General features: G+C 35.9%; 1 protein-coding gene across 1 annotated transcript in view; it reads left to right on the top strand.

Moving 5' to 3' along the window:
• The window catches only part of Cftr (CF transmembrane conductance regulator), a 162,027-nt gene that overhangs the window by 100,020 nt on the left and 35,438 nt on the right, over positions 1-26,569 (top strand). Inside the window, exons 12-19 of the mRNA XM_034519328.2 lie at positions 1,327-1,421; positions 5,232-5,318; positions 13,404-14,112; positions 15,961-16,089; positions 19,553-19,590; positions 20,365-20,615; positions 23,281-23,360; positions 25,715-25,865. Coding sequence (XP_034375219.1) covers positions 1,327-1,421; positions 5,232-5,318; positions 13,404-14,112; positions 15,961-16,089; positions 19,553-19,590; positions 20,365-20,615; positions 23,281-23,360; positions 25,715-25,865 — 1,540 coding nt within the window. The remainder of the gene's footprint in view (positions 1-1,326; positions 1,422-5,231; positions 5,319-13,403; positions 14,113-15,960; positions 16,090-19,552; positions 19,591-20,364; positions 20,616-23,280; positions 23,361-25,714; positions 25,866-26,569) is intronic.

Below are 26,569 nucleotides of genomic sequence, written 5' to 3'. Positions count from 1 at the left end.
AAGAAAGGAGGCTAAGGAGCCACATGGAGCAAATCAGTAAGCAGCACTCCTCCATGGTCTGTGTTCCAGTTTCTGCCTCCAGATTCCTGCCCTGAGTTTCTGCACTGACATCCCTCAGAGATGGACATATAAATTGTAAGGTGACGTAAACCCTTTCTTCTCTAAAGTTGCTTTTGGTCCTCTGTTATCACAGTCAAACAAACAAACAAACAAACAAGCAAAAAAAAAAATCCTAAGGAAGACATCATCTGTGCAGTGGTAGTATGGAAAGTTACTGTTTTACCACAGGTCTTTGGTCACTCTGTCAGGAATATTGTTAGAAGGGCTTTCTTTGTTAAAAGTGAATAAATAGCATGGCAAGCTAAGGAGGTGGTAGGAAAGACTAGAGGGGGCTGGGAAGAGAGACTGTTGAAGGAAATCGGTACCTGACTTGATCACCCTTCACTACTCAGGTGAAGCCTCTTAGCATTTTCTGTGTGGTGTGTGGCTTACTCCTATTGTCTAAATAATTAACTTGACAATTAATTGTGTACTATTTTATAATCCATTGTAAAATTGTTTATTAAATGTTTAGGTTGTTATTTAATTCTCCATCCAGGATGAGAGCATATCTTCTAAATTATGTTTACACTGTCTGGAGTCCTGAACTATTTCTTAGAAACCCAGGTCGTCTGTCTTTTACTATGCCTTTATAGTTGTTACTACAGAAAGGATCATTATTGGGGGAGGAGCAACACATGTGACAGGAAGGTGATAAGTGGGCAATGTCAGAAAAATAATGGAAATGGTGAGGAAGTTTCTGTTGTTGTTTGGGAAGATGAATGAAGGAATGTGCAGATCAACTAACATACCCTGTTGTTAGCCACTGAAGGTGCCTATGGGTTGCTGGTGTGAAGAGTTTTGTTTTAGCTTTCCTTATTAACAGGCTTATTCAGTGTTTTGATATTTTTTAAAAGAGTGATTTTAAGTTGAAAGTACATTTTCACACTTGAATAGCACTTGAGTTCATATGATGGGCTTATGGGTAGTCTCTGAATATAGACATTCCCCAAATACACATATATTTTAGTTTTTATGTTTTTCAAATCTTACATAATTATCATGAATAGCATTTTAAAAATGAATAAAGTTTTACATATAAAATTTTGGCTATGTTATTTTAATCAGTTAAGTGAGTTGCATTTGAAATAATTAAGATGCAGTGTTCAAACATTTGAATGGTTGATACAGAGTCTGATATACAGTTGCATCTGAAGAACAATGTCCTTTTCAATTTCAGATTATATATACTAAATTTTATTTCTGATGTTATGCTCTGAATAATAGGATATCACCAAGTTTCCAGAACAAGACAACACAGTTCTTGGAGAAGGTGGAGTCACACTTAGTGGAGGTCAACGTGCAAGGATTTCTTTAGCAAGGTAAACATTTAACTGTTGGTCTGGTGAGCACCTGCTGTAAATACCATGGATGTTTAATTATACATACACATTTCTCTTCTGCTTCATGCTCTCTCTCTAGGGTTGACACATTTTCTTTGAGAACTATAGACAATATAACAATTCAAATTGGTAAAGATGGTGGCTTTTTTCAAACTACATACTCTTATTTTTATTTGTCCATACTTGTTTCTTATGTTGCATGGATTGTTATGAACAGAAAACTCCAGAATTTTAAAAACAAACAAACAAACAAACAAACAAAAACAAGAAGAGGAAATTACAAGTTTCTGTTAAATCCCCTCCCCCCTTTTCTCTCTGTCCCCAGATGCCTCTGCTTTGGATTTCTGTTTATACTTCTAAGTTTAGGCAATATACATTTGTGGCTTTTAATTTTTAGAACATAATATGTGATATTATAACAAAAATAGGAAGGCAAATGATGTCACTAGGACTAAGGTTTCTCCTTGGCTTGGAAACAAAGGACAAGGTCTTCCTATGTAGAACTTACGATCTTTCAGTGTTTATTTCTGGATGCTAGGATGAAGGTGTGTGCTACCATACCCACGTAGGCTTTATACTGAATACATGCCTTCATTTGTGATGCTGATTGTCCTCAGGGTCAGGTTTAACTCTTGTTAGAAAGAAAACATTTTATTTAAATTGTAGCTTCTGTTTAAAGACAGTTGGTGGTATAGGATTTCAAAGGCTCTCTGGTTTTATTGAAACAAAATTCTTACATTATCAAAGTTGACAATGAGAAATTGCATTGACTCAGTGGTATCTTGGCATCTTGGCCATTTGGCTTACTTCCAACTCCTGGAAAAGTAAACACTAGCTACTTAAAACTGATGCCTTGATACCATTCCTCCCTTCTCCTCCCTCTGTCTGTCTGTCTGCCTGCCTGCCTGTCTGTCTTTCTGTCTCTGTATGTGTGTTTATGATCTCAAGCCCCATACAAGCTTAGAAGCAGAAAATGGTCTCTCTATTTTATGGAAGAAATTACAAGATAATTGAGGTAGTCAGACATTAACTTGCCAGAAGCCACAAGAAAATGATAGACAATATTTAATCAAGGTCATCTTGACTCCTTACATTAATCTGTGCTTTGATCTGGAGAATACACTAGGAAATAAGATCAAGAGATACAGAGAATTTCCAGATGATGGCTTCATACTGATTGGAATCTAATTCCCTTATCTCTATGGCAAAGATCATATTTTTAAAGGATTTATTTATGTATGTGAGTGCATTGTTCACATACTTCAGACATATCAAAAGAAGACATCAGATCCCATTAGAGATGGTTGTTAGCTACCATGTGGTTGCTGGGAATTGAACTGAGGACCTCTGGAAGAACAGTCAGTGCTCTTAACTGCTGAGCCATTTGTCCAGCCTCCAAGAATCATATCTTAAGCATTCCATTTGAGGAATAGTAAAAGTAAAATATAAGTAAAATAATAGTAAAAGTAAATATAAGTATTTACTTAAAATATACTATATTTTAAGTAAAATATAGTATGTGACTCCAGTATAATATTTATTTTTACTAGTTTAAGATTTAGTCATATTTGCATGTACAATGTATGGCACTACTAAAAATAGTTGTCTACTGTTATTCTCATTCACATGTGCAATAAATATGTCATCTATTTTTATATGATGAATACACACATCTTAATCTTGAGAAACTGGTCATACATATGAAGGTGCCTCTTTTCATCTAAAGACAAATTACTGTTCAGAAAAGGACATACTTGCGGAGTAGTCAACTGATTATGTCTGCCAAAACAGAGTGATCAGCCCTTAATAATTCTGCATTCCTAGGTCTGTCAGATGATCCTCGGCCAGAAGGCTGAAGATTGGATGCTCCAAAATTTTGAAGTATAGGGACTGTCCAGGTGTTCAGTGGCCTTTTAGTCTGTTTTTGTGATAATAATTCATCAATATATTCAGAGTAATTTTTACAGAAAATTACTTCTTTTTGTTCCCACTTATTCTTTAAGGTAAAGGAATCATATCCAGTGATGGTATGTCATTGGCAGAGTCTTGAGACAGCACAAAAAAATCACATGTCAAGAAAATAAGTAATGTGTGTATGTGGTGTGTAGTGTGGTGTATGTGTGTGTTTGTATGTGGTGTGTATGTGTATGCTTGTGTGTGTGGTGTGTGTTTGTGTGTGTGTGGTGTATGTGTGTATTTGTGTGTGTGGTGTGTATGTGTGTGTTTGTGTGTGTGTGGTGTGTATGTGTGTATTTGTGTGTGTGTGGTGTGTGTATTTGTGTGTGTGTGTACGTGTGTGGTGTATGTGTGTATATATGTGTGTCTGTGGTGTGTTTGTGTGTGTGTGTGGTATGCATGTGTGTGTTTGTCTGTGTGTGGTATGCATGTGTGTGTTTGTGTGTGTGTGTGTGGGAGTGTGTGTGTGTATCTGTCCTCTGGTATTCTTTTCCTCATAAAGCCACCATTATCCAATAATCATGAAAACCTATCTTGATAATCTTCCTTAATCCTCATCATTTTGCAAAATTACCACCATTGAGCTTCGCTGTTGGACTAAGTTTTCATTCTCTTCCTGCCTCATTGTGGATTGAAAGTGTATATTAGTTTCAGAGTAGATAAAGTATATTTGAATTATATTGCAGGGATGCAGATAAAAGCTAAATGTTGATAAAGACTTGAGAATATTGAGTCCATTTTCTCTTTCATATTTCCTTCAAGACAATTTACAGCATACAGGGCTATTTATTTATTTTTTATTCTTTAATCATTTTTTTTACAGAATTCATCCCCCTCTTGGTCTGCCCCTGACCACTCCCCATCCCATACCTCCTCCTGACCCCCAACCCTGTCTCTAAGAGGACGTCCCCACCTGGAGCTTAAAGGGCATTTATGACTTAATCTAGATTTTTTTTTTGCTATTTCTATTTTATTTTGTTTTTGTTATTTATGATGATTAAGTACATTTTAGAAACAAAAGTATTAATGAATACCTTCTAAGGCATGTCTTGTGTAGCTGGGAGAGAGGTAGCATTATTAGTAATCACACTTAAAAAATGTGTGAAAAATTATTTCCTTTTCATTAGCTTGGAAAATATACCTTTATATTTTTACTATTGTAAGTCAATTCAAACTGTTTTTAGTTTTAACTTACAGTGAAATAAGAGCTGGGGGGAGAGAGCTCATTGGTGAAGAGCACTGATTGCTTTTCCAAAGGTTCCAGGTTTGAGTCACAGCATTAATCTGCTTCACAGTCATCTGTACTGTTGAGTCACAGCATTAATCTGCTTCACAGTCATCTGTACTGTGTGATCCAGCACACCTGACATTTTCTTCTGGTCTCTATAGTCACTGAATACATATGGTACACACATATGCAGGTAAAACACTCAAATACAAAAAGAACTTTAAAATAAAGTTAAATAACATATATTACTTCCTATTTTGAATCATTAATCCTTCCCATATATATATGTATATATGTATATATACATATATATGTATGTATGTATATATATGACACTTATGAAGGAAGTTCAGAGGCAGATGAAGAGTATCTCATTATTCTTCACTTCATAAAATCTGTACTATTAAAAGCTTATGTACAGAAGTTTCTAACAGTGCTACTTGTGCTCTGTGCCATGACAAGTGTGCTTTTTCAGTGCATGGATCTGATGGCCATTCTACAACAATAATGAATAAATATTCGTATGTAAGTTCTGTATTTAAAATATGTCTTCTAAATGAAATGACTACTGAGGGACTCTAACGTTCTTTCCATTTGGTTCCCAGAGCAGTATATAAAGATGCTGATTTGTACCTATTAGATTCCCCATTTGGATATCTAGATGTTTTAACTGAAGAACAAATATTTGAAAGGTATGTTCTATGACTGAGTTACCTATAATGCTCATGTTAAAAGGTAATAAATGCCTGTTTCACCATAGGCTGCATATTATATTAGCTCCAGAGAAATACCCACCGTTTCTATTGCTCAAAACATCGGAATAGAACATGGTGCTTATTCAGTTCTGGCATCCCTGAATGGTCAAAGTTGAAGAGTGCTTCTGCCAACCCTTTTCTGATGATCACATATGAAGCCAATTTCTTTGATTGCTATCCTGTTATAACAATTGATATTTAAGAATTGTTTACATTTTGCTATCTTGAGACATGTCTTCCAGTATTTTAAGTATTTTAAAATTCCACTTACCATTCTGCATTAGTATTTTTATTTTATGTTGTTTTAGAAAGAAAATAATGACTTGTTTAATGGTGAATGCCCACACTGTACCTCTGCCGTAGTCCTTTTTTTAGATGCCCCTCTTTGGTCACAGAGAACTCAGATACATATTTCCTTAGAGCTTTTATCAGAGCCCAAATGGGTGTAAAGTCTCTAAGGGCTACTGTAAGTCATATCATCTGATTTTAAATTTTGAATTAATTTTATGGACAACAAAGTAACTTATTAGAGTAGACATTATAGTACTCTAGAAACAAATGAGTTTTGTTTTAACGGTAGAATGCAGTGTGTGTGCGTGTTAAAATGATTTAATTATTTATTGGTTTATTTCAAAGTTTTACTTTAGGACATTGTGCTAAAGGTTGAAATATTGTAGAGCCCTGCTCATTGTCTCTTAAAATATGTTGAATAACATGTTTCAATAATGGGCTTTACTATACTTAACACATGAAGCCGGTGGAAGATTTCTGTCCTGAAGCTACTTTTATTCAGAAGTGGACTAATGTGGTATATTTGGTATGACATTTTCAGTTTATGTCTCAGTTGCACGATGTGTATTAGCATGCTTTATCCCGTCACAATCCCAAGAACGTGTCACCCTGATCTGTGATTAAAGGGCCAAGTCCCCACAACACCATCTCCACCCCACGCTTCCCAATCCCCAAGTTTGCTCATAAGCTTCTGATCTAATCTATAGGGAAGAGGTCCTTACATAAAAATGTATTTTCAGAGTTCACTTAGTCTTCTTTCACTTATTTTAATCTAATGAAAAGGGCTGTAGAAGTTCCTAGTATTTTTCTGCTTTTCTTAAAACTTACTGTATCTCCTTCAATACAGCTGTTCATTAATGTCCTATTGTCTTCTGAGTCTCTAAAGTTGTTCTGTAATTCCCATTGCACCAAGTTCTCTGAGTCCATTACAGACAGAATGCTAACCACTTTAAGCATGTAACACTCTGTAAGACAAACATTTTGTTTTGGTTTGTTTTTCTTTTTTTCTTTTCCTTTGTTTGTTTGCTTGTTTTTAGATGCAAGCTGCTGGTTCAGGTACATTCTCTGTTCCCTGACAATTCTCAATATTCTTTATTCTTCAACATGAGCTTAATAACTAGAGAGAGCTTGAACATAGTCTTTTATTTACTGAAGCTGCATCAATAAGGGATCATTGTTAATAATTGTCAAAATTTTTTTTCATTAATTAATTAATTTATTCACCTTATATCACTCCTCCCAGTCTCACCCTCACAAATCTGTCCCACCATGAGCCTCCTCAGAGAAGGGGATGCCCTTCTGTCCCATGGGTATCTGCCAGCCATGGGATATCAAGTCACAGCAGAAGCCTATCTTTTCCCACTGAGGCCTGACAAAACAGCCCAGCTAGGGGAAGGGGATCCAGTGGCAGGCAGTAGATTCAGAGACAGCCCCCACTGCAATTGTTAGGGGACCCACATGAAAGCCAAACTGCACAACTGCTACAAATGTGTAGGGGTCTAGGTTTAGCCTCTGCAGGCTCTTTGGTTGGTGGTTCAGTCTTTCTGAGCCCCCATGGGCCCAGGTTAGTATACTCTGTAGGTCTTCTTGTGGTGTCCTTGACCCCTCCACCTCCCTCAATTTTATCCCAAAAGACTCCCCAAATTCTGCTTGATGTTTGACTGTGGATCTCTCCATCTGTTTCCACCACCTGATGGATGAAGCCTCTCAGGAGACATACTTGCTAGGGTCCCGTCTGCTAGCATAGTAGCATTACTAGTGTAGGAAGTTGGCTCTTTCCCATGGGATAGGTATCAAATTGGGCCACTCATTGATGTGCTATTCCTTCAATCTCTGTTCCATCTTTTTTATTATTATTTGACTTTTATTCTTTATTATCTTTAATCCTTTTTTACAGTGCAGTTGTTATCTTCCCTCCTGTTCTGCCCTCTGACAGTTCCTCATCCCGTTCCTCGTTCTCTGTCTCCAAGAGGCTGTCCCCACACCCCCACACATCCCCACACCCTGACAGGCCTTCCCATTCCCTGGGGCCTCTCAAGGGTTAGGTGCATCTTCTCTCATTGAGACCAGACCAGGCAGTCCTCTGCTGTATATGTGTCATGAGCCTCAGACCAACTAGTGTCTGCTGCCTTGTTGGTGGCTCAGTGTCTGACAGATCTCAGAGGCCCAGGTTTTATAAATAAAATAAATTCAATTCCTTGAGATGAGTCCTAAATTGGGCCAGTCACTGGACCTCCTTTTTCTCAGTCTCTTCTCCATTTTTGTCCCTGCAGTTCTTTAGACAGGAACAATTCTAGGTCTTGAGTTTTTGATTGTGGTATGGCAACCCCATCCCTCTACTTGAGGCCTTGTCTTTCTACTAGAGGTGGACTCTACAAGTTCCCTCTCCTCACTGTTGAGCATTTCACCTAAGATCCCTCCCTTTGAGTCTTGAAATTCTCTTACCTCCCTGGTCTCTTGTACATTCTAGAGATACCTCCACCTTCCACCTCCTAAGGTTGCCTGTTTCCATTCTTTCTGCTGGCCTTTGAGGCTTCACTCCTGGTACCAACCCCTCAAACCTGATGTGTTCTCCTTTTCCCCTGCCTCTCCTCTCCTCTCCCACCCATTTTTCTCCCTCCTTCTGCCCTCTGCTTTCTTCTCCCTCCCAAGTGGGATTGAAGCATCCTCACTTAGGCCCTTTAACAAAACAAACAAACAAACAAAAAACCACCCAGGTTTATCACTGTTGCACTGTAGCTTGAGGTCAGGGCTGGTCATTCCCCCAGAAGTTCTTTTATTGTTATGAATTGTTTTTGATATCCTGAGGGTTTTTTTTTCCTCAGATGAAATTGAGAATTGCTCATTCTCTCTGTGTCTTTGAAGAATTATGTTAGAATTTTTTTTGCTTGGGAGGTTTTTAATGTCTTCTATTTCCTTAGGGGATATGGGCCTGTTTTTATAGTTTACCTGCTTTTGATTTAACTTTGGTATGTGGTGCCTGTCTAGAAAATCATCCTTTCTTTTCATCTAGATTTTTCTAGTTTTGTAGTAGGATCTGATGATTTTTGAGTTTCCTCAGTTTCTGTTGTTTTGTCTCTCTTTCATTTCTGATTTTGTTAATTTGGATACTGTTTCTGTGCCCTTTAGTTAGTTTGGCTAAGGGTTTATCTATCTTGTTGATTTTTTCAAAGAATTCACTTTTGGTTTTGTTGATTCTTTGTATCATTCTCTTTGTTTCTATTTAGTTGATTTTCACCCTGAGTTTGACTGTTTCCTGCCTTCTACTCTTTAGTGTGTTTGCTTTTCATTTGTTCTAGGGCCTTCAGGTGTGCTCTTTAATTGTCGTGCTATGAATTTTCCTCTGAACACTGTTTTCGTTGTGTCCTATAAATTTGGATATGTTCTGCCTTCATTTTCATTGAATTCTAAAAAGTCTTTAATTTCTTTCATATCTTCCCTGACCAAGTTATCATTGAATAGAGAGTTGTTTAGTTTCCATGAGTTTGTGAGTTTTCTGTTATTTTTGTTGTTATTGAAGTCTGGACTTAGTCCATGGTAATCAGGTAGGATGCATGGGATTATTTCAGTCTTCTTATATCTGTTGAAGCTTGTTTTGTGACCAATTATATGGTCAATTTTGGAAAAGTTAGCATGAGGTGCTGAAAAGAAGGTATATTCTTTTTGTTTTAGGGTGAAATATTCTGTATATATCTGCTAAATTCATTCGATTCATAACCTCTATTAGTTTCACTGTGTCTCTGTTTAGTTTCTGTTTCAATGACTTGTCCATTGGTAAGAGTGGGGGGTTGAAGTCTCCCACTATTATTGTGTGGAGTCCAATGTGTGTTTTGAGCTTTAGTAAAGTTTCTTTTATTAGTGTGGGTGCTCTTGCATTTGGGTTCAGAGTTGAGACTTTCTCTTGGTTGATTTTTCATTTGATGAATTTGAAGTGTCCTTAATAACTTTTGGTTGAATGTATGTTTTTATTGGATATTAGGATGGCAACCCTGTCTTGTTTCTTGGGACTGTTTGCTTGGTAGACTCTTTTCCAGCCTCTAACTCTGATGTTGTGTCTGTCTGTGTCATTGAGGTATGTTTTTTGTATGTAACAAAATGCTGGATCCTGTTTGCATATCCAGCCTGTTATCTTATGTCATTTTATAGGGGAATTTAATCCAATGATACTGAGAGATACTAAAGAGAGATGATTGTTAATTCTTGTTATATTTGTTTTAGGTGGTGTCATGTGTATGTGATCCTCTCCTTTTGGTTTTGTTGTGAGATGATTAATATCTATTTTTTTTTTTTTTTTTTTTTTTTGGTGTAGGTACCCTCCTTGTGTTTGAGTTTTCCTTCTAGAATCCTCTGTAGGGCTGGATTGGTAGATAGATAGTATTTAAATTTGGTTTTGTTCTGGAATATTTTGATTTTTCCATCTATGATGATTGGGAGTTTTGCAGGCTATAGCAGCTTGGGTTGGCATTTGTGTTCTCTTGGGGACTGAATGACCTCTCTCCAGGCTCTTCTGCCTTTTGGGGTGTTCATTGAGAAGTCTGGTATAATTCTGATAGGTCTGCCTTCGTATGTTACTTAGCCTTTTTCTCTTACCGCTTTTAATATTCTTTCTTTGTTCTGTGCATTTAGCATTTTGATTATTATATGACAAGAGGACTTTCTTTTCTGTTCTAATCTTCTTGGTGTTCTATAGACTTCTTGTATATTTATGGCTATCTCTTTTTATAGGTTGGGGAAGTTTTCTTTTATGATTTTGTTGACATTTTCTCGTCATTTGAGCTGGGAATCTTCACTCTCCTCTATTCCTGTTTTTTTTTTTAGATTTGGTCTTTTCATTGTGTCCTGGGTTTCATGGAAGTTTTGGGTTAGGAGTTTTTTGTTTTGCAATTTTCTTAAACAGTTGTGTCGATATCTTTTAAGGTATCTTCTACACCTGAAATTCTCTATTCTATCTCTTGTATTCTGTTTGATGCTTGCATCTGTAGTTCCTGACCTCTTTCCTAGGTTTTCCATTTTAAGGGTTGCCTCCATTTGTGTTTTCTTTATTGTTTCTACTTCTATTTCTAGGTCTTGGACTGCTTTGTTCAATTCTTTTACCTGTTTGATTGTGTTTTCCTGTATTTCTTTTAGTGAGTTATTTATATCATCTTAAAGGACTCTATTATCATCATAGATAAGATTTTATGTCAGCATCCCGGTTTTTAGTTGTGTTGGTGTATCCAGGGTTTACTGTGGTGTGAGAACTGGGTTCTGATAGTGCCAGAGTATATTAGTTTCTGTTGTGTATGGTCTTTTGCTTGCCTCTCACCATCTGGTTATCTCTGGTATTAACTAGCCTGGGTGTCTTAGTCTGGAGCCTACCTCCTGTTGCCCCGGGTTGCTCCAAGTTTCCTGAGAGGCTTGTAGCTCTGGCTGTAGCAGACCTCCTGTGAAGTCTTCAGAGTGTGGGGTTTTCAGAAGAGTAGATAAGCTGATGGTCTGCCCAGGCAGACGATGCAGGCCAGACAAACATTTTCTAAGCCAGCAATAAAAATACAAGAGCACAGACTTCTGGATGGTAGAACATGATAAGGACTCTGCGTGATGCCTCCTTAGCAGGAAGGTTGCTGCAGAATTTCATGTGAATCTTTCTATGTGGTTCAGAGCACAAATTACCTTTGTCTGGATTACTTGTTCAAATCTTCCAGGAGTCATTGTACTGGTTTTGTTTGTTCAGTTGTTGTTTTGCTTTATATGTAATAGAATTTAACTTCACTTGTTGGGGGCGATGGGATCCTTTGTATCCAGGGAACCCATATACAAAGTGCCAGAAATATAGGCTAGCACTGTAACCTTCCAGATATAGTTGCATTTTAGAAGTTTTCCCAGCATGTCTCTCTAGTTTAAGACAAAGTGAAAATTCCATTAAATGTAATACCCCCAATGCTATTTTTATGATGTTCTGACTATAGTTGCCAATGTCTGACTGTCATAAACTTAGCTAAAAATATATTGTTTATATTTAAGAATATATAAGAATGTATGGCTCTTATTTTTGATATTTTAATGGATAAAAGAAACAAATTTCCCCTGGAGTGTTCACTTCAAGACTTACTTTTAAACTATAGGAAAATATTATTGGAGGATAGTTAAATTAAGTATTTCTCAGTTGTAATATTTTGTCTTAAATAAAACACATTAGTCAACATAAAATACAAGAGAAATTTTATTTAAAATTAAAAACAGAAAATCTCTAACATTTTAGAAGTTATATGGAAATATATACTTTTAGGAGCAGCTAATTCCCCTATTTTTTAGAAAAATGCCAAATACTATTGGATTCATTTTAGTTCTAAATTTATAGTGGTAGTCATTTTAACTAGGAAGAAGTTTAATGACACTTGTAATATACTTGAGATAATTCTAACACCTCTCGTGATGTATTAATGATACATAGAGAGCTTATCAATTTCAAGAATGCTGCTCTGCTGAGTGTTGATGTGGTAGATATTGCAGATAAAATTATCCATGGCCTGAGGTCATTATTTCTATTTTGGTCAAGCTTCAAAAATGGCATATATATAGCTTCATCATGCTAGCCCTTTTTGTCTTGAGAATACTTTTATTCCTTCCCATTGTGTTAAAGCTTTTCTTCAACAACATCAACATGTTAGCAGCCAAAGTACAAGGCTTGAACCTGAAAATGAAGCCCCAGAGTTATTAATTAGCAGGCTGGTAAGCCAAGGACGGGTAAGATTCTGCACAGAGCCTTACCAATCTAAGACAGAAGTACATTGCTTTTGATAATGCATATTCCATGACAGATAAGGAAGGCATACTTATCAGAACAACCTAATACAGCCTCAGTCTTGTTAATGTAATTAAAAAAAAAAGAGGGAGAGGTGGAGAACTTTTGGGGCTGCTTGGCAAGAATCTGACATGGGCCAAGGACAAGGAAATGGGCTGCTTAGCAGGAATCTGACATTAGGCTAGAATAAAGAGGTAATTTCAGGCAGGAATCTAAACCTTAGGCTAGAACAAAGAAGTAATCTCAGGCAGGAATCTGAATAGTAAGCTAGAACAAAAAAGTAATTTCAGACAGGAATCTAAATTTTAGGCTAGAACAAGGAAGGAGGCTTCAGACATGAAAATGACCTTGGGCTAGAGCGGGGAAGTAGGCTCAGATATTTTGCTCATCCTGATAAGCTCTTAAAAGCAGTGATCACTGGAGTGTTCATGTAATTGGGTTTAATGCCTTGCTTGTTCCTTGACTATTTGCATCTATTGTATTGCTAAACCCTCAACCTAGAACTGACCTTAATACATGCATGTAATTAAATGGTATAAAAGCACAAAGGAGGAGGGGAGATGGATTGGGGTTCTAGGGAAGGGAAATGGGGAAAGGGAATGACATCTGTATTGTAAATAAATAAAATATCCAATAAAAAAAAAAAGAAAAAGAAACCAAGACCTAAGAGAAAATTATTTGGTTAAAATCATATACTTGATTATTAAAAATTGAATTTGATTTTGTATTTACTAGTATTCACTTTACAGCAAGATATGCTATTTCATACTGCAATTCAAGAAGCACCTAAGAGTTATGATTGAGTAGTTATTTGTATAAACATATTAAATAAAGCAATAAAATGCTATTATAGAGATTTTTTGCAATGAGACTTTAATAAGATGCTAACATTAAATATACATCACTATTTCTGAAATAACATCTGATATCTTTTTGTATTTCCATAGCTGTGTTTGTAAATTGATGGCCAACAAAACTAGGATTTTGGTTACATCTAAAATGGAACACTTAAAAAGAGCTGACAAAATACTAATTTTGCACCAGGGCAGCAGCTATTTTTATGGGACATTTTCTGAGCTACAAAGTCTACGTCCAGACTTCAGTTCAAAACTCATGGGGTATGATACTTTTGACCAGTTTACTGAGGAAAGAAGAAGTTCAATTCTAACTGAGACCTTACGCAGGTTCTCAGTAGACGATTCCTCTACTACCTGGAACAAAAACAAACAGTCATTTAGACAGACTGGAGAGTTGGGAGAGAAAAGGAAGAACTCTATTCTAAATTCATTCAGCTCCGTAAGGAAAATTTCCATTGTGCAAAAGACTCCATTATGCGTAGAAGGAGAATCTGATGATCTCCAAGAAAAGAGACTGTCCATGGTTCCCGATTCTGAACCGGGAGAGGCTGCTCTGCCCCGCAGCAACATGATTGCCACTGGCCCCACGTTTCCTGGCAGAAGAAGACAGTCTGTTTTGGATCTTATGACATTCACACCCAGCTCAGGCTCCAGCAGTCTCCAGAGGACCAGAACTTCTATTCGAAAAATCTCCTTAGCCCCTCAGATAAGCTTAAATGAAGTGGATATATATTCAAGGCGATTATCGCAAGATAGCACACTGAACATTACAGAAGAAATTAATGAAGAAGATTTAAAGGTATATTCCCACCAATCCCTAAGATGCATCTCATTCTAACAGCATAATTGGAGTAAATTTTGTCTCATATTACCTATTTCATGGCATTCCATCGTGGTTTCTGGGCTAAGGGTACAAACTCCATTACCTATGTAAGCAACTAGAACCATAAAACTACTTCTGGTTGCCATTGAAATATCCCCACCCCACAAATGTGTTGTAACCCAAAATAGGGCCTTCGTATTGATTTTCTTTACTAGAATCATGATATGACATTCACTTTTATAACTTAATAGTGTCTTCTTTAGTGGGTTTCTAGGAAAAGGTGAAATAAAGTATTATATAAACAAATAGTTGCATTTTTGTAGACACCAAGAAATATTTCACAGGCATGGTCTTGATAAGGATTACACACACCTGGCTTCTTGACAAGACTAATTCACATTCCTTCCTGCATTTAGTTAGCATATATTTTCTAATCTTTCAGAATTGTGTTGTGTTTTTTAAAGGGTTTCTTTTAAGGAAGATATGTGAGGCTCAGCATATATTAGTGACAGTAGTCAGGCTAAAGGTTTTAACGCTGTGTGTTAAGGAGCAAAATGTTTCTCTTAAAACAGAAAGCAATAGAAAACAGAAGAGCTATTGTTTACCAAACAATGGATGTGCCTTAGATGAAGTTAAAAACAGAGTCCTAGTAGATGACATATTTAATGGTTCCAGTTAAGTTTAATATAAACTTAACTTTTGGACAGTTGCAATTTATTTAGTATCTCTGGGCCTGAGTTCATTCTGTTGTGAAATAAAAGTATAAGTAATTTTCAAAATTATACATTTGGTACTTTTAAAATTTTGGTATTTAAAAAAACGATTTGCTAAAAGATAATTCATTATATGTGTTAGTATCCATCTAAATAAAATTCCCAAATTGAAGTCTATAAATTTTTGTTTATGTGCATTTTAAAGAATGCTTTCTTTGCCTAATTATGTTACTAATTATATGTATACATATACTATATGTATATGTATACATATGACTATATGTATACAGTGACTATATGTATATGTCATCAATTATTTAACCTCCCAGACAACACACTTTATCTCCTTCACTGTGACATCATTGCCCCTATTAACAGAGAAAGAAAATAAAGTTCTGAGAAATTCAACATCTGCTATCCATTCAAATATCCTATGATGTTAACTGTTGGTCTTGAATGTAAATAAAGGGCAGTTTAGTTCAAAAATCTGATTTTTAATCAGTGAACCTTATTGCAAGTTAACAGGAGTCTTTCTTCATGAATCTAATGCCACTTAATGAACTTCATGGATTTTATGAGGGCAGTTCCATCTTTTTCCTTTAAAATATATACTCTCTTTTTCTCACATTTTTAGAATGTAGCTTCTAAAAGACAAAGGCTTTTAGAGGTATGTATTTGGGTTTGGATTTTGTAGTTTAAGTCATAGCTAAAAACCCTGTAATGCCTAAGGATCATACAAACATAAGCCAGCTTTTAAAATAGAAGACTCAGTAACTAGCAGGTTCCAAATTGCCCTTGACCATGGATCACTGAATTAAGTTAAATCATGAAGAGTTTGGGAGCTTAACTCATGTGACAACAGGTGTGGGCTGTAACGCATTTAAATGCTAAGGTTTGAGAAGTCTCACTGTGTTTGTTACTTTTTAAAACTATATTGCTTGAACCAACATCCTATTTTCTGTGGCCATCATTACCCATGGCATTCTTGACGACATTTTTAAAAAGATACTTAGCTATAAAAGGTACTGTTTCCTTATTTCCCTGAATTCAAAATAAAAGCTCAGTGGCAACATGGAATAGGATTGTCTCAGAGTCACACTTCTTTTCTCAGGAGTGTTTTTTTGATGATGTGATAAAGATACCCCCGGTGACAACGTGGAACACATACCTCCGATACATTACTCTCCATAAAGGCTTACTTGCAGTACTGATTTGGTGCGTGCTGGTTTTTCTGATTGAGGTAAGAATGTTTGGTTAGAAATTGTTACTGTGAGTTTAAATTAAGAATAAAAAAGCTGTATGTATTCATATGGGCATATACACATGTATATGTACATGTGTACAATGGTAATCTCCAGTGAAGTTCATAGCTTCTAAAAACCAACAGGGGCCGGTGAGGCAGCTCCATGGTTAAGGGCACTGGGTGCTTTCCCAGAGGACTGAATCAAATTACTAGCACGCACATGGCCGTTTACAACATCTGTAACTGACGTCCCAGGAATCTAGTGCTCTTTTCTGGCCTCTGTTAGTACAACATGTATGCAGTGCACAGACAGACACGTATGCTGGCAAAACATTTATACACAGAAAAGTAAGTTAAAACTTTTTAAAATCCATAGTTAGAATTACTATTGATATTTTAGTACCTCAGACACAAGAAAATATATATAAATACAAATATTATATATGATGAATTGTCATAAAATTTATTGGAAATGTTTTATATAGTCAGCATATTTTGATTCTTACATACTGTAAAGAGATTACTATAACAAAGTCGATAATATAACTATCATCTCAATTTTTTGTAGTTTTTGTGGCAAGAACTACTAACATCCACACATCTAACAAGTACAATATAGTTTATTAGTTTATTATTTATAATACTCACATCATTTATTACATCTCCATACATTTAGTTTTTAACAGATTTAGAAGCCCAACCTACAAGGAGTATCTATGGGTTAAAGTTGAGTATTGAAAAGAATTCTAGATGTTTGTCTAGGTATTAATGATGCAGACAGTGACTCATGTGGTGGTGATCCTTACTTGGCTGCTACACCTTTGTCTCAGGCAGTTTCCATTGAGGGAAGCTTGGGTGCCTCCACAATGACATAATTACTTCATTGTGTTCTGCCCTGCTACACAAGAGTGCAATATTATTACTTCACTCTATTATTCTTCCTGTTGCCATGATAAAGCACCTAAAAAGTTAAGGAAAGGATCATTTTTTTTCTTTCTGTTTGAGGGAACATATTCCATGGAGGCTGGGAAGGCATAATAGAAGGAGTAGTAGGTTGGCAGGCCACACTGCAAGCACACTCTGGAGGGAAATAATGAAAAAGTGGGGTCAGACTGGAAACCTGAAGGTCTGCTCAAAAACCTAAAGGATTCCATAGCCTTCCTAAACAGCACAGTAGCTTGAGACTAAGGATTCAAACACAGGAGTCTATAAGACATTTTACCACTAAATCATCATTCACTTCAGGAAAAATAAAGACATTTTGTCATCAGTCAAGAAATAAATTATAAAAAAAATACAAATGCCATATGACTACCTATAAAAGGGGGAGAGGGTAAGGAAGGGATGGGGCCAGGGTTCACCAGGGTTCAGAGTGGACAAAATTCAATGATGTTTTCTTCAGAAAACAATCTAATGGTGTGCTTTTTTTTTCTTTTCTTCTTTTCTTCCTTCCTTCCTTTCATTTTTTTGTCAATATCTTATAGGCATTGGCCTGTTAATTAGCTCTCAAATGCTAGATTAAAAGAAAACAATAATATGTACAATTTTATAACTAAACAACATATTTGCTAATGCTTAGTTATGTTGTTTTCTTTCAGTCAAAATTTACATAAACTTTGTTCTAGTCTAATTTTTTTTTCTTCATGCCATTGCCAATGTGTAGATTTCTTTTGGCTACTGGGATGTTTCCTGGTACATTCCATCATGGAACAGGTGCCAATCCACAGTGGGAGTTTAGGTTTTGAAGCACTGTTTAAGTCCTTAATGATGAGAAATACCAAAATGCATATCCTCCTCCATGAAAGTGATTTAGTTAATTTTAAGCCTTAATAAGGGCTGTATTTCTATTTAGATTTATGACTTTATAGCATTCACTTTGTGTGTATATATTTTTTTTGTAATAGGAAATAAACTTAGTGACCTACACTGTCTTTTCCTGTTTCTTCACAGCTACTTAAACTAGGGATAGGGGAGGTAATATTTCTCAGTCATGTGTTATTTTGGAAAAGTGTGTATTTTGTATTTTCCCTAAAAAGCAGTGTTGTCTGTAAGTTCTTCACACTGAGCAAATAGACTAGTGTTTCTATTGTGTTACTCTTTCGAGTGCCTGTTCTTGGCAGTCTATTGAGGAATAGCCTAGAAATGGAAAATGTAAACATTGGCTTAAGGGATGTTTCCTGCTTCCTTTACGGTAACCTGGTGGTGTTTAGAGTGCAGCATCAGAAGATCCTGTTTGCTCCTTTGTCTTGTGGTCCTTAAGGATGTGTCCGAGGGCTGCTGCTTCTGTTTATTAATGAGTCTCTGGCTTGGTATCAGTAATAGAATGGAGATTGTAATGAACTTCCATAAAACTACCTTCGCTATTCAGTGATAAGAGTCCTTTTAGCTTAGCACATCTTATTTCTTGTGAATGTAGATTTTAGGGTACTATTTGTCCCACAAAATATGTGAAAATCTGAGTTACAGTGTATTGAATTCCATGTGATACAGCACCAGGTCTTACCTCCCCAGCTTAGATATGGAAAATAATTGTTATTTTGTTGCTGCTGTAGCTTAATCATCCATGAGTGTCACAATTTGAAAAATCATGTGAGCTATATATAGTCTTGAAGCATTTTGAAGTGAAATAATAGTGTGTATTCCATTGTTTCTTTAACTCCCAAATATTTTTCCTAAAAGTCTTCTACCAAGTATTTGAAAATGCTTTTACTTACTGTAGTCAGTAAATATAGTTTGGATTGGTCAATCTGTGTGACAGGCAAGAAATTACTTTGTTAGGATCTAGGCCCCTTAGAAAACTTTCAAGGAGTTCTTTGTCGTTCCATTGGTAAATACATATTTCTCCTAGTGTTCCTGTTCAGAATGTGTTGGCAATGCCAGTATAACTGATTTTCCTGTTCTTGGATCAAAGGAGATGAGTAGTAATTGAAAACTGGCTCAGAACTTGTGCCCCATCTAGGGTCTTGAGTCATTCAATGAGTCTGAAGATTGAGGCGACTTTTGTATAAGAATAAAGATACTGTTTAGATTATTGCCGGGTTTCTTGTTTTCCATTGAGTCTTTCCTTTTTTCACTAAGACAGTACACGGGGACTATGTGTACATTGAGAAAACATGATAATTAAAATAATGCCATTAGATTTTCATCATAAAAGTTAATAAGATAAACTAAAATAAAATGTATTATTTAAATAGACAACCCTTAACTTTCCCATGGGCTGCAAAAAAATAGTGTTTGTGGAACAAATGAATGTGCAAAATGAGAGTGAAATTTCATAAGCTTAATGTGCTCTTACCCGATAGTGTCATATAAACAGTTGCTGAAGTGACTCTGGAAGTGGAAAGCCAAAGCACTAAGAGTGTGTGCACTTCAATGTTGGTCATATTGAATTTAGAAATGAGTGTGGGAGGCATGGGTAAAGATGCTAGAAAAAAATCAACTGTGGATTGTTCTATTCCAGGTGGCTGCTTCTTTATTTGTGTTGTGGTTGCTTAAAAAGTGAGTATGCATACTTACATGGAGTGTATTTTGTTTACATTTGGAGATTATAAACTATTTCAGTGTCTACTGTGTTTTATTATACTCCTCCATAGTCCTCCAGATTATGAGGGGAGAAAACCAAGTTTCAGTAATTCTTAAATTTCTGAAAAGATTGCTTTCCAGAACAAAGATATTAAATTCTGCCCTCAAACTTCATTTGTAAAATTGTATGGTATTTTGCATGTAGCTTATACATGTTACCAAATCCACTTTAAAACATTTCTAGATTTATATGATGCCCAGTATAATGTAATTTTCATGTAAGTAGTTGTTATAATGTTAGTACCATTACCCTTTAGGGGAAATGATAAGAAAAGTATGTGCATGTTCACTAAAGATACAGTTTTAACAACCATTTCCTCAGTAAGCTGATGGCTGAATCCATTGATGCTCAGAAGATGTATAAGGTTTACTATATTTGTTCAAGTTGAAAACTGTTCAGTGCCTTTATCTCTTCATTTCTAAAATACATATTTTCTGTTTCCATGAAATGCAATAAAATATATAAAGAAACAGTTCCTATTTAATAGTTTCTACTAAGAATTTGTTCAAATAAGGATCAATTACATCTATTTCAATTATGCGAAACCTTAACACCTTTTGGCAATACAAAATTTATAAAACTAAGGGTGTAGCCTCTTTTAAGGCAGCATTTCATGTTTATACTTATTTTTATTAATGATTCAGTTGACAAGTTTGGTTTTCAAATAATCCCTTTCTTTTGTTTTACAGCAACCCTGTTAATGGCGGAAACAACGGTACTAAAATCGCCAACAGCTCCTATGTTGTGGTGATCACCAGTACCAGCTTCTACTATATTTTTTACATTTACGTGGGAGTGGCTGACACTTTGCTTGCCCTGAGCCTTTTCAGAGGTTTGCCGCTGGTGCATACATTAATCACAGCATCAAAAATTTTGCATAGGAAAATGTTACATTCTATTCTTCATGCCCCTATGTCAACCTTCAACAAGCTGAAAGCAGGTACTTTTGATTAGTTAGATAAAAGGGAACTGCCCACTTGTCATCTGTGTAGCTTGTCAGTTTACTTGCTTTCCAATAGAGACTTTTTAGTGTAATCTGTTTCTAAAAACCTCAAATGTGCATCAGATTTTTTAGGTGACAAAGTTAAGTGTTGGTGTAGTAGAAAGATTATATTTATTTCGAAGTCATTATGCCTCATCAAAGTGTTGCCTCTTTTGCATATGATCCTGGTCATCCTCTATTGTTCTAAGAATCTTAGAACTAAGGGAATGGCTAATTCACTTGATCCAGTGACTTTGTTTTTATAGAATTCTAAACCCCAAGAGGGTAGAGGTTTTCCCACATTTCTGCCAAAGTAAAACATGGAACATGAAATACAGTGGAAAGGACACAAACATTTGGGGCTTAGACTTAGTTTAGCCACACATGAATGGTAGTTATGGCTGTCAGCAGCCTATGTGAAATAAATATTAGCATATTTCGGTCATTCTTTTCTATGGGTATGTGGCTCCCAAAAGAAGTGAACTAGACATCCTCTCCCTCCCTATACTCACAGTGCACTCTTCACATTCTCTGTTTACCCTATCAGTGATCACCATACATTATTCTTTTCTCATTTGTCTTCCCAATGTGTCATCTGTGTCTCGGGGTAATTCCTAATCACTTTGTGTTGTGTTCTTCCTTATTCACTCTCTTGCAACTAAAACAGCAAGTTGATCTTAGAAGATCTCCCATCAGCCTTCTCTCATTTGTGATTATTGTGCTACATATAAAGTTTGCTTTCTATTAAAAAATACTATTAGATTCATGGTTTATGATTCTCCTCTGTTACTGAGTTAATCTGTTATACTTTGCAATAACTTCTTGGAATCCCTTGGATATGATCTTCAGAATTGTACATTGACGGTGTTTTTCCTTGACATTGATTTTCTCTGGCTTTTTGATTTTCTTCTGTTACCTTCCCTCACTTTGTCATACTCAAATGACTTTGTGACCATATAGATGCAGCAAAGTATGGTTATATTATACAGACACTTTTCATTGAAATAAAATTTGAAGTATAAATATCACTATGATTACACTGTTTTGCCCAAGCATACTTTCAGTTTTTAAGTAGTAATTACAAATGTCATGGGATATACATTCTTTCTCTGATTTATTTGTGGAAGGAATCCATAATGGATATCCATATATCTATAAAATATACTAAATGAATATATTAACTAATATATATGATGTGTCTGCATAAGACTTTTTTACTTTTGTCTGTGGGTCATATAAAAAAGATAGGGAATTATCATAATGACCCCAAAAGACTAATATCTGGGAAAAGAGATAAGACATATGTATGCACAATCAGCTGTAATAGACAGCATGTCTGTAGTCTCTGCAACTCAGGCATGCAGACAAGGATAAGAATTGCTTCCAGATGCAGTAAATACCAAATACCCTACTCTCCTACAGATAGGTCATTTGAGTTGAGCCAGGAAAGAGGTACAGATTTGACAAAAGGAGAAAGGGCTTTTAGATAGAAGCAACACATAGGCAAAGTAGGAAAAGGTAGACTATCTATCTAAAGACTATCTATCATACTTGCCAGAAGCATTGGATTTGAATAGAAGGATCTAGGTTACTTAAGGACAAATTATGGGAAAGTATTAAATATTAAACAAATAATTTTGGACTTTATCCTGCAGGTAATAGTGAGTGATAAGAGTCACTATTACATTGTTGCCATAGTGTTATGTTACACTTTATCTAAATGTTTGCTTAGCTCCTTTTTAGTGAATTCCTGCACTACAAAGAGAATGGCTTAATCACCTTTATTATCCCTGTAGCCAGCATTGCCCAAAGCGTGTAGTAGACATGGAATCTTTAGTTCATTGAAGCAACAAATAATCAAGACTCAAGACCTGTGAGTCTGGAATTCAGAATACAGATTGAAGCTTACATTCCCACTGAAGAAGATAGACAAAATAAAAAAGAACACCTGGCGTATACTGAGAGAGACAGCTGTGGGTTCTGGATCAGTGTATGTAAATGGCAGAGAACTCCTCAGGGATAGTGTATATGCCCTGTGTGGTGGAGTTGAACATAAAACAATTGATGAAAGCACAGCCATTAAGGCACCTTGAAACTGAGAGCAGCAGAAGTGAGGTCTGAGTAGTTTGGTGACCAGACATTTCTAACCTTAATTATAATAAGAACTTGATTAAAAACAGTGGTTGGAGTGAGTCTTAGGGGACTCTATATTTTATAAAAGTTCAAAAATTGGAGACAATAAGTTAAATATGTATACATATTTAGAATTCTCAAAAAAGCTAATATTTGTAAGTTCTTGATTTTCTGATTAGATGATAATTCTTTTTTTTTGTTTGTTTTTTTGGTTTTTTGGGGGGTTTTTTGTTTTGTTTTTCGAGACAGGGTTTACTCTGTGTAGCCCTGGCTGTCCTGGAACTCACTTTGTAGACCAGGCTGGCCTTGAAGTCAGAAATCCGCCTGCCTCTGCCTCCCAAGTGCTAGGATTAAAGGCATGTGCCACCACCGCCCAGCTTAGATGATAATTCTTATTTTAAATGCTTTTGCTGTACTGTGAATTTAAGATAAAATATATTGATGTCCTTCTAAATGTGATTAATTTTTGAGAATTTTTATTTTATCACAGGTGGGATTCTTAACAGATTCTCCAAAGATATAGCAATTTTGGATGACTTCCTGCCTCTTACCATATTTGACTTCATCCAGGTTTGTAAATAATAACTATTATCAAGAGTTTTTCTATTTGCCATAAAGTTTTCTGAATAGTTTCAAAAGGAAGCAAGTGAATTTTTTGCTAATTTTCTGCATACTAGTTGAAGTCCTGGCTAGTGAATAAGTTTTATGAAGAATAGCAATATTTAATAGTCACAAATTTAGTGGATTCAGTAACTAGCTATATCTGTTTATTTCAGGAAGGCCCATGATATGATAACTATCCTCTTGAATTGATTTGAAAGGTACAAAAGACAGTTTTCCACCTAATCATTGACCATAAAATTTGACTGATAGAACATTTCTGAAGTCTAATACTGAAATGAAAACGAAGTTCCTGGAGGCTACACTCTAATCCAGCCCTACCCATGAACACTTAAACACAAATTAGCAAAACAGTTTCCTCACAAAAATATGACTTAATGGAAGGATGAAAAAATGAGTTGTTGAAAAACATGAAGGAAAAGAAATAGTCAGAGTCTATGAGGCTATCACTGAGTGACAGCTGTGACTAGACCTCCAGGGTGGCCATGCTGTGATTGATGACTGAAAGTCATTTAATAACAAAAGAGGGCAGTGAAGTAGAGACTAAAGCGACCTGCAAGATGCTACATTAGGACTCCAAAGTCACAGGACTCACAGGAATTGTAAGCTGATATTCATGCCTGTTGAACCAGGCACAGTTTTCTGAGCTCCTGATGGCTTCCTGAAACTTCAGAGAGCAAATGCACTTGGAGAAATAGTTGTAACATAACACTGCCCTTGTGTGAATGACACATTCTCATAGCTTGCTCCTTCTTTTCTCTCCAAAATAGTACTGCATTTCTGAAAACTTAAAAGAAATGTGGAACTATTATCCTGTGTGTATGCACACAAGCCACATCAGCAGATGCTGAGAAACTAGCTGTTGGTTTACCTCCTCTGAAATGATTGGCATATTAAGTACACTTACCATACTAAGTGAATTGTGTTTTGGATTTCCTTCATTGCTGTGTTTAAAGATATAGCTTCACAGTAGCCACACCTGTTGGAATTTTTTTAATTCAAATTTTGATTTATGTACTCAAAAGTGTTATTTTATGTGTGTTTCTTTAACATGGGAATAAACCTTAGTTCCATAATATAAGTATAATAAATACTATATGCTAATAAAATTAATATAATACAATGCAATATAATATAGTACAATACAAACTAGAATGTGGCTATCTATCTGGATTTGTCTGCAAAAGTGTTAAAAATGGTGCTTGAATGATAAATTTTTTTTTTATTATTTTTATGGTCTCCTGAGTATCTACTGTTAATTTAAAGTTTACCTCAGAAATCTTGGAGAGCTAATTTTCAGATATATATCTTACAAATTAAAGGTTGTTTTTCATTTCTGATGGCTTTCAAATCCTTCTATGTATAGTAAACAGTTTTAGCTCAAGTGCCAGAGAAGGTAGCAAATCTCTCAGAGATTTTCATAGATCTAAGATACCCCCTACCATTTGCCTTCAAGACACCATCCAGTAAACCCATGGAAACTAGTGGAGAATTAGCATATGAAAGCTACACTAAGTTGGTTTTAAAATCAACACATGCTTGATAGCATATAAACCATTTATCTGGTAAACATGTAGTGAGATCGCAAACAGTATTCTAATTTTCTGAGATGTAATTAGTGAGATGTCTGCATTGCATAGGCAAAATCCATTTTGATAGTGTGGATAGGAAAAATACTTAATTTCAAATTAAATCCATTGACCTTTTGAGTTTCTGGAGTATCTCCAATTATTACAATAAGAATAGATGAGTTGAGATATGAGTAACACTTACTAAATAATACTCCTTTCAATATTAAATATGAAAAATTAGGCTCAGAAAAATGAGCTTGTCTACATGACTAAGCCTATGTTTAAAACAGATATTTGTAACTCAAAATGTTCTATTAAGAATGTTTAGTTTTAAAGAACTCTTCAACAAAATCACAGAAGATAACATTTATACTAAAATTATTTTGAAAATTTAATTTTTCAAAGGACTGGATGTAGAAAATCATAATTATTTAACATTTACTTCTTATATAATTTATAGTATCTGATAAATAAAAATATCCCAAGAGCAGAAAGCACCATGTAAAACTTCAACAACTGAACTATCAGCAAACTAAACAATTTTAAAAATTGTTTCTATGCAGCAACCTACAGAAACTACCTTTGAGCTAGTACCTTACTCATAGATGCTTGTTTCCTTATTGAGAATAGTGCAGAGTATAAGAACACGTATAGACACAACTCAGCAACACACCTTGTCCACTTTACAAAGTGAAAAAGTCACTCATCCCCATGTTCTCTTTGACATCACAGTTGCTGTTCATTGTGGTCGGAGCTATAATAGTTGTCTCGGCTTTACAACCCTACATCTTCCTAGCAACGGTGCCAGGGCTAGTTGTCTTTATTTTACTGAGGGCGTACTTCCTTCATACCTCACAACAGCTCAAACAACTGGAATCTGAAGGTACAGCATGAATGGATTCCCGGAGGGGGAAGGGCCGCCATGGGAGCTTTCCTCATTCACTACCATTATCCTGCTTTAAATCTCTAATTATATAACAGTGGTGTGTGTGTGTGTGTGTGTGTGTGTGTGTGTGTGTGTGTAGTAGTAGTAGTAGTAACAGTAGTAGTAGTAGTGTGTGAGCATACTTGCACATGCAGGCATGTGTGGGAACCAAAGGCTACCTTTGTCAATTGCTTCTTTTTTTTCCCCTCTCATCTTTCCTCCTCCTCTTCCTCATCTTTTTCTTCCTCCTCTTCCTCCTCCTCCTCCTCTTTTTCCTCTTCCTCCTCCTCTTCCTCCTCTTCTTCCTCCTCCTTCTTCTTCTCCCTCTCTTTGTCTCTGTCTCTATCTCTGTCTCTGTCTCTATCTCTGTCTCTGTGAGTTTCTCACAGAACCTGAAGCTTGCAGTTTTAGCTGAAATGGCTGGCCCTGGGACCCACCTGTCTTCATCTCTAGCATTACAAACACTGAGTGTAGGTCCAGAGTTTTACATGTGTGCTTAGAATCTGATCCCAGGTTCTTACATTTGTGTAGCAAACCTATTACCAACTGAACTCTTCCCCAGCCCAACAATGAAACTTATAAAGTAACTGGATAGACTTCTTCCATTTGGCTTGTTGTCTTCAGGCCTTTACTTAATGTCCTGTCTTCTTTTGGTTAATCTT

Source organism: Arvicanthis niloticus, chromosome 15 (genome assembly GCF_011762505.2).
Source record: "Arvicanthis niloticus isolate mArvNil1 chromosome 15, mArvNil1.pat.X, whole genome shotgun sequence".
Taxonomy (NCBI): domain Eukaryota; kingdom Metazoa; phylum Chordata; class Mammalia; order Rodentia; family Muridae; genus Arvicanthis; species Arvicanthis niloticus.
The sequence above is the reverse complement of the archived record's forward strand: the minus strand, read 5'-3'. Positions and strand labels throughout refer to the sequence as shown.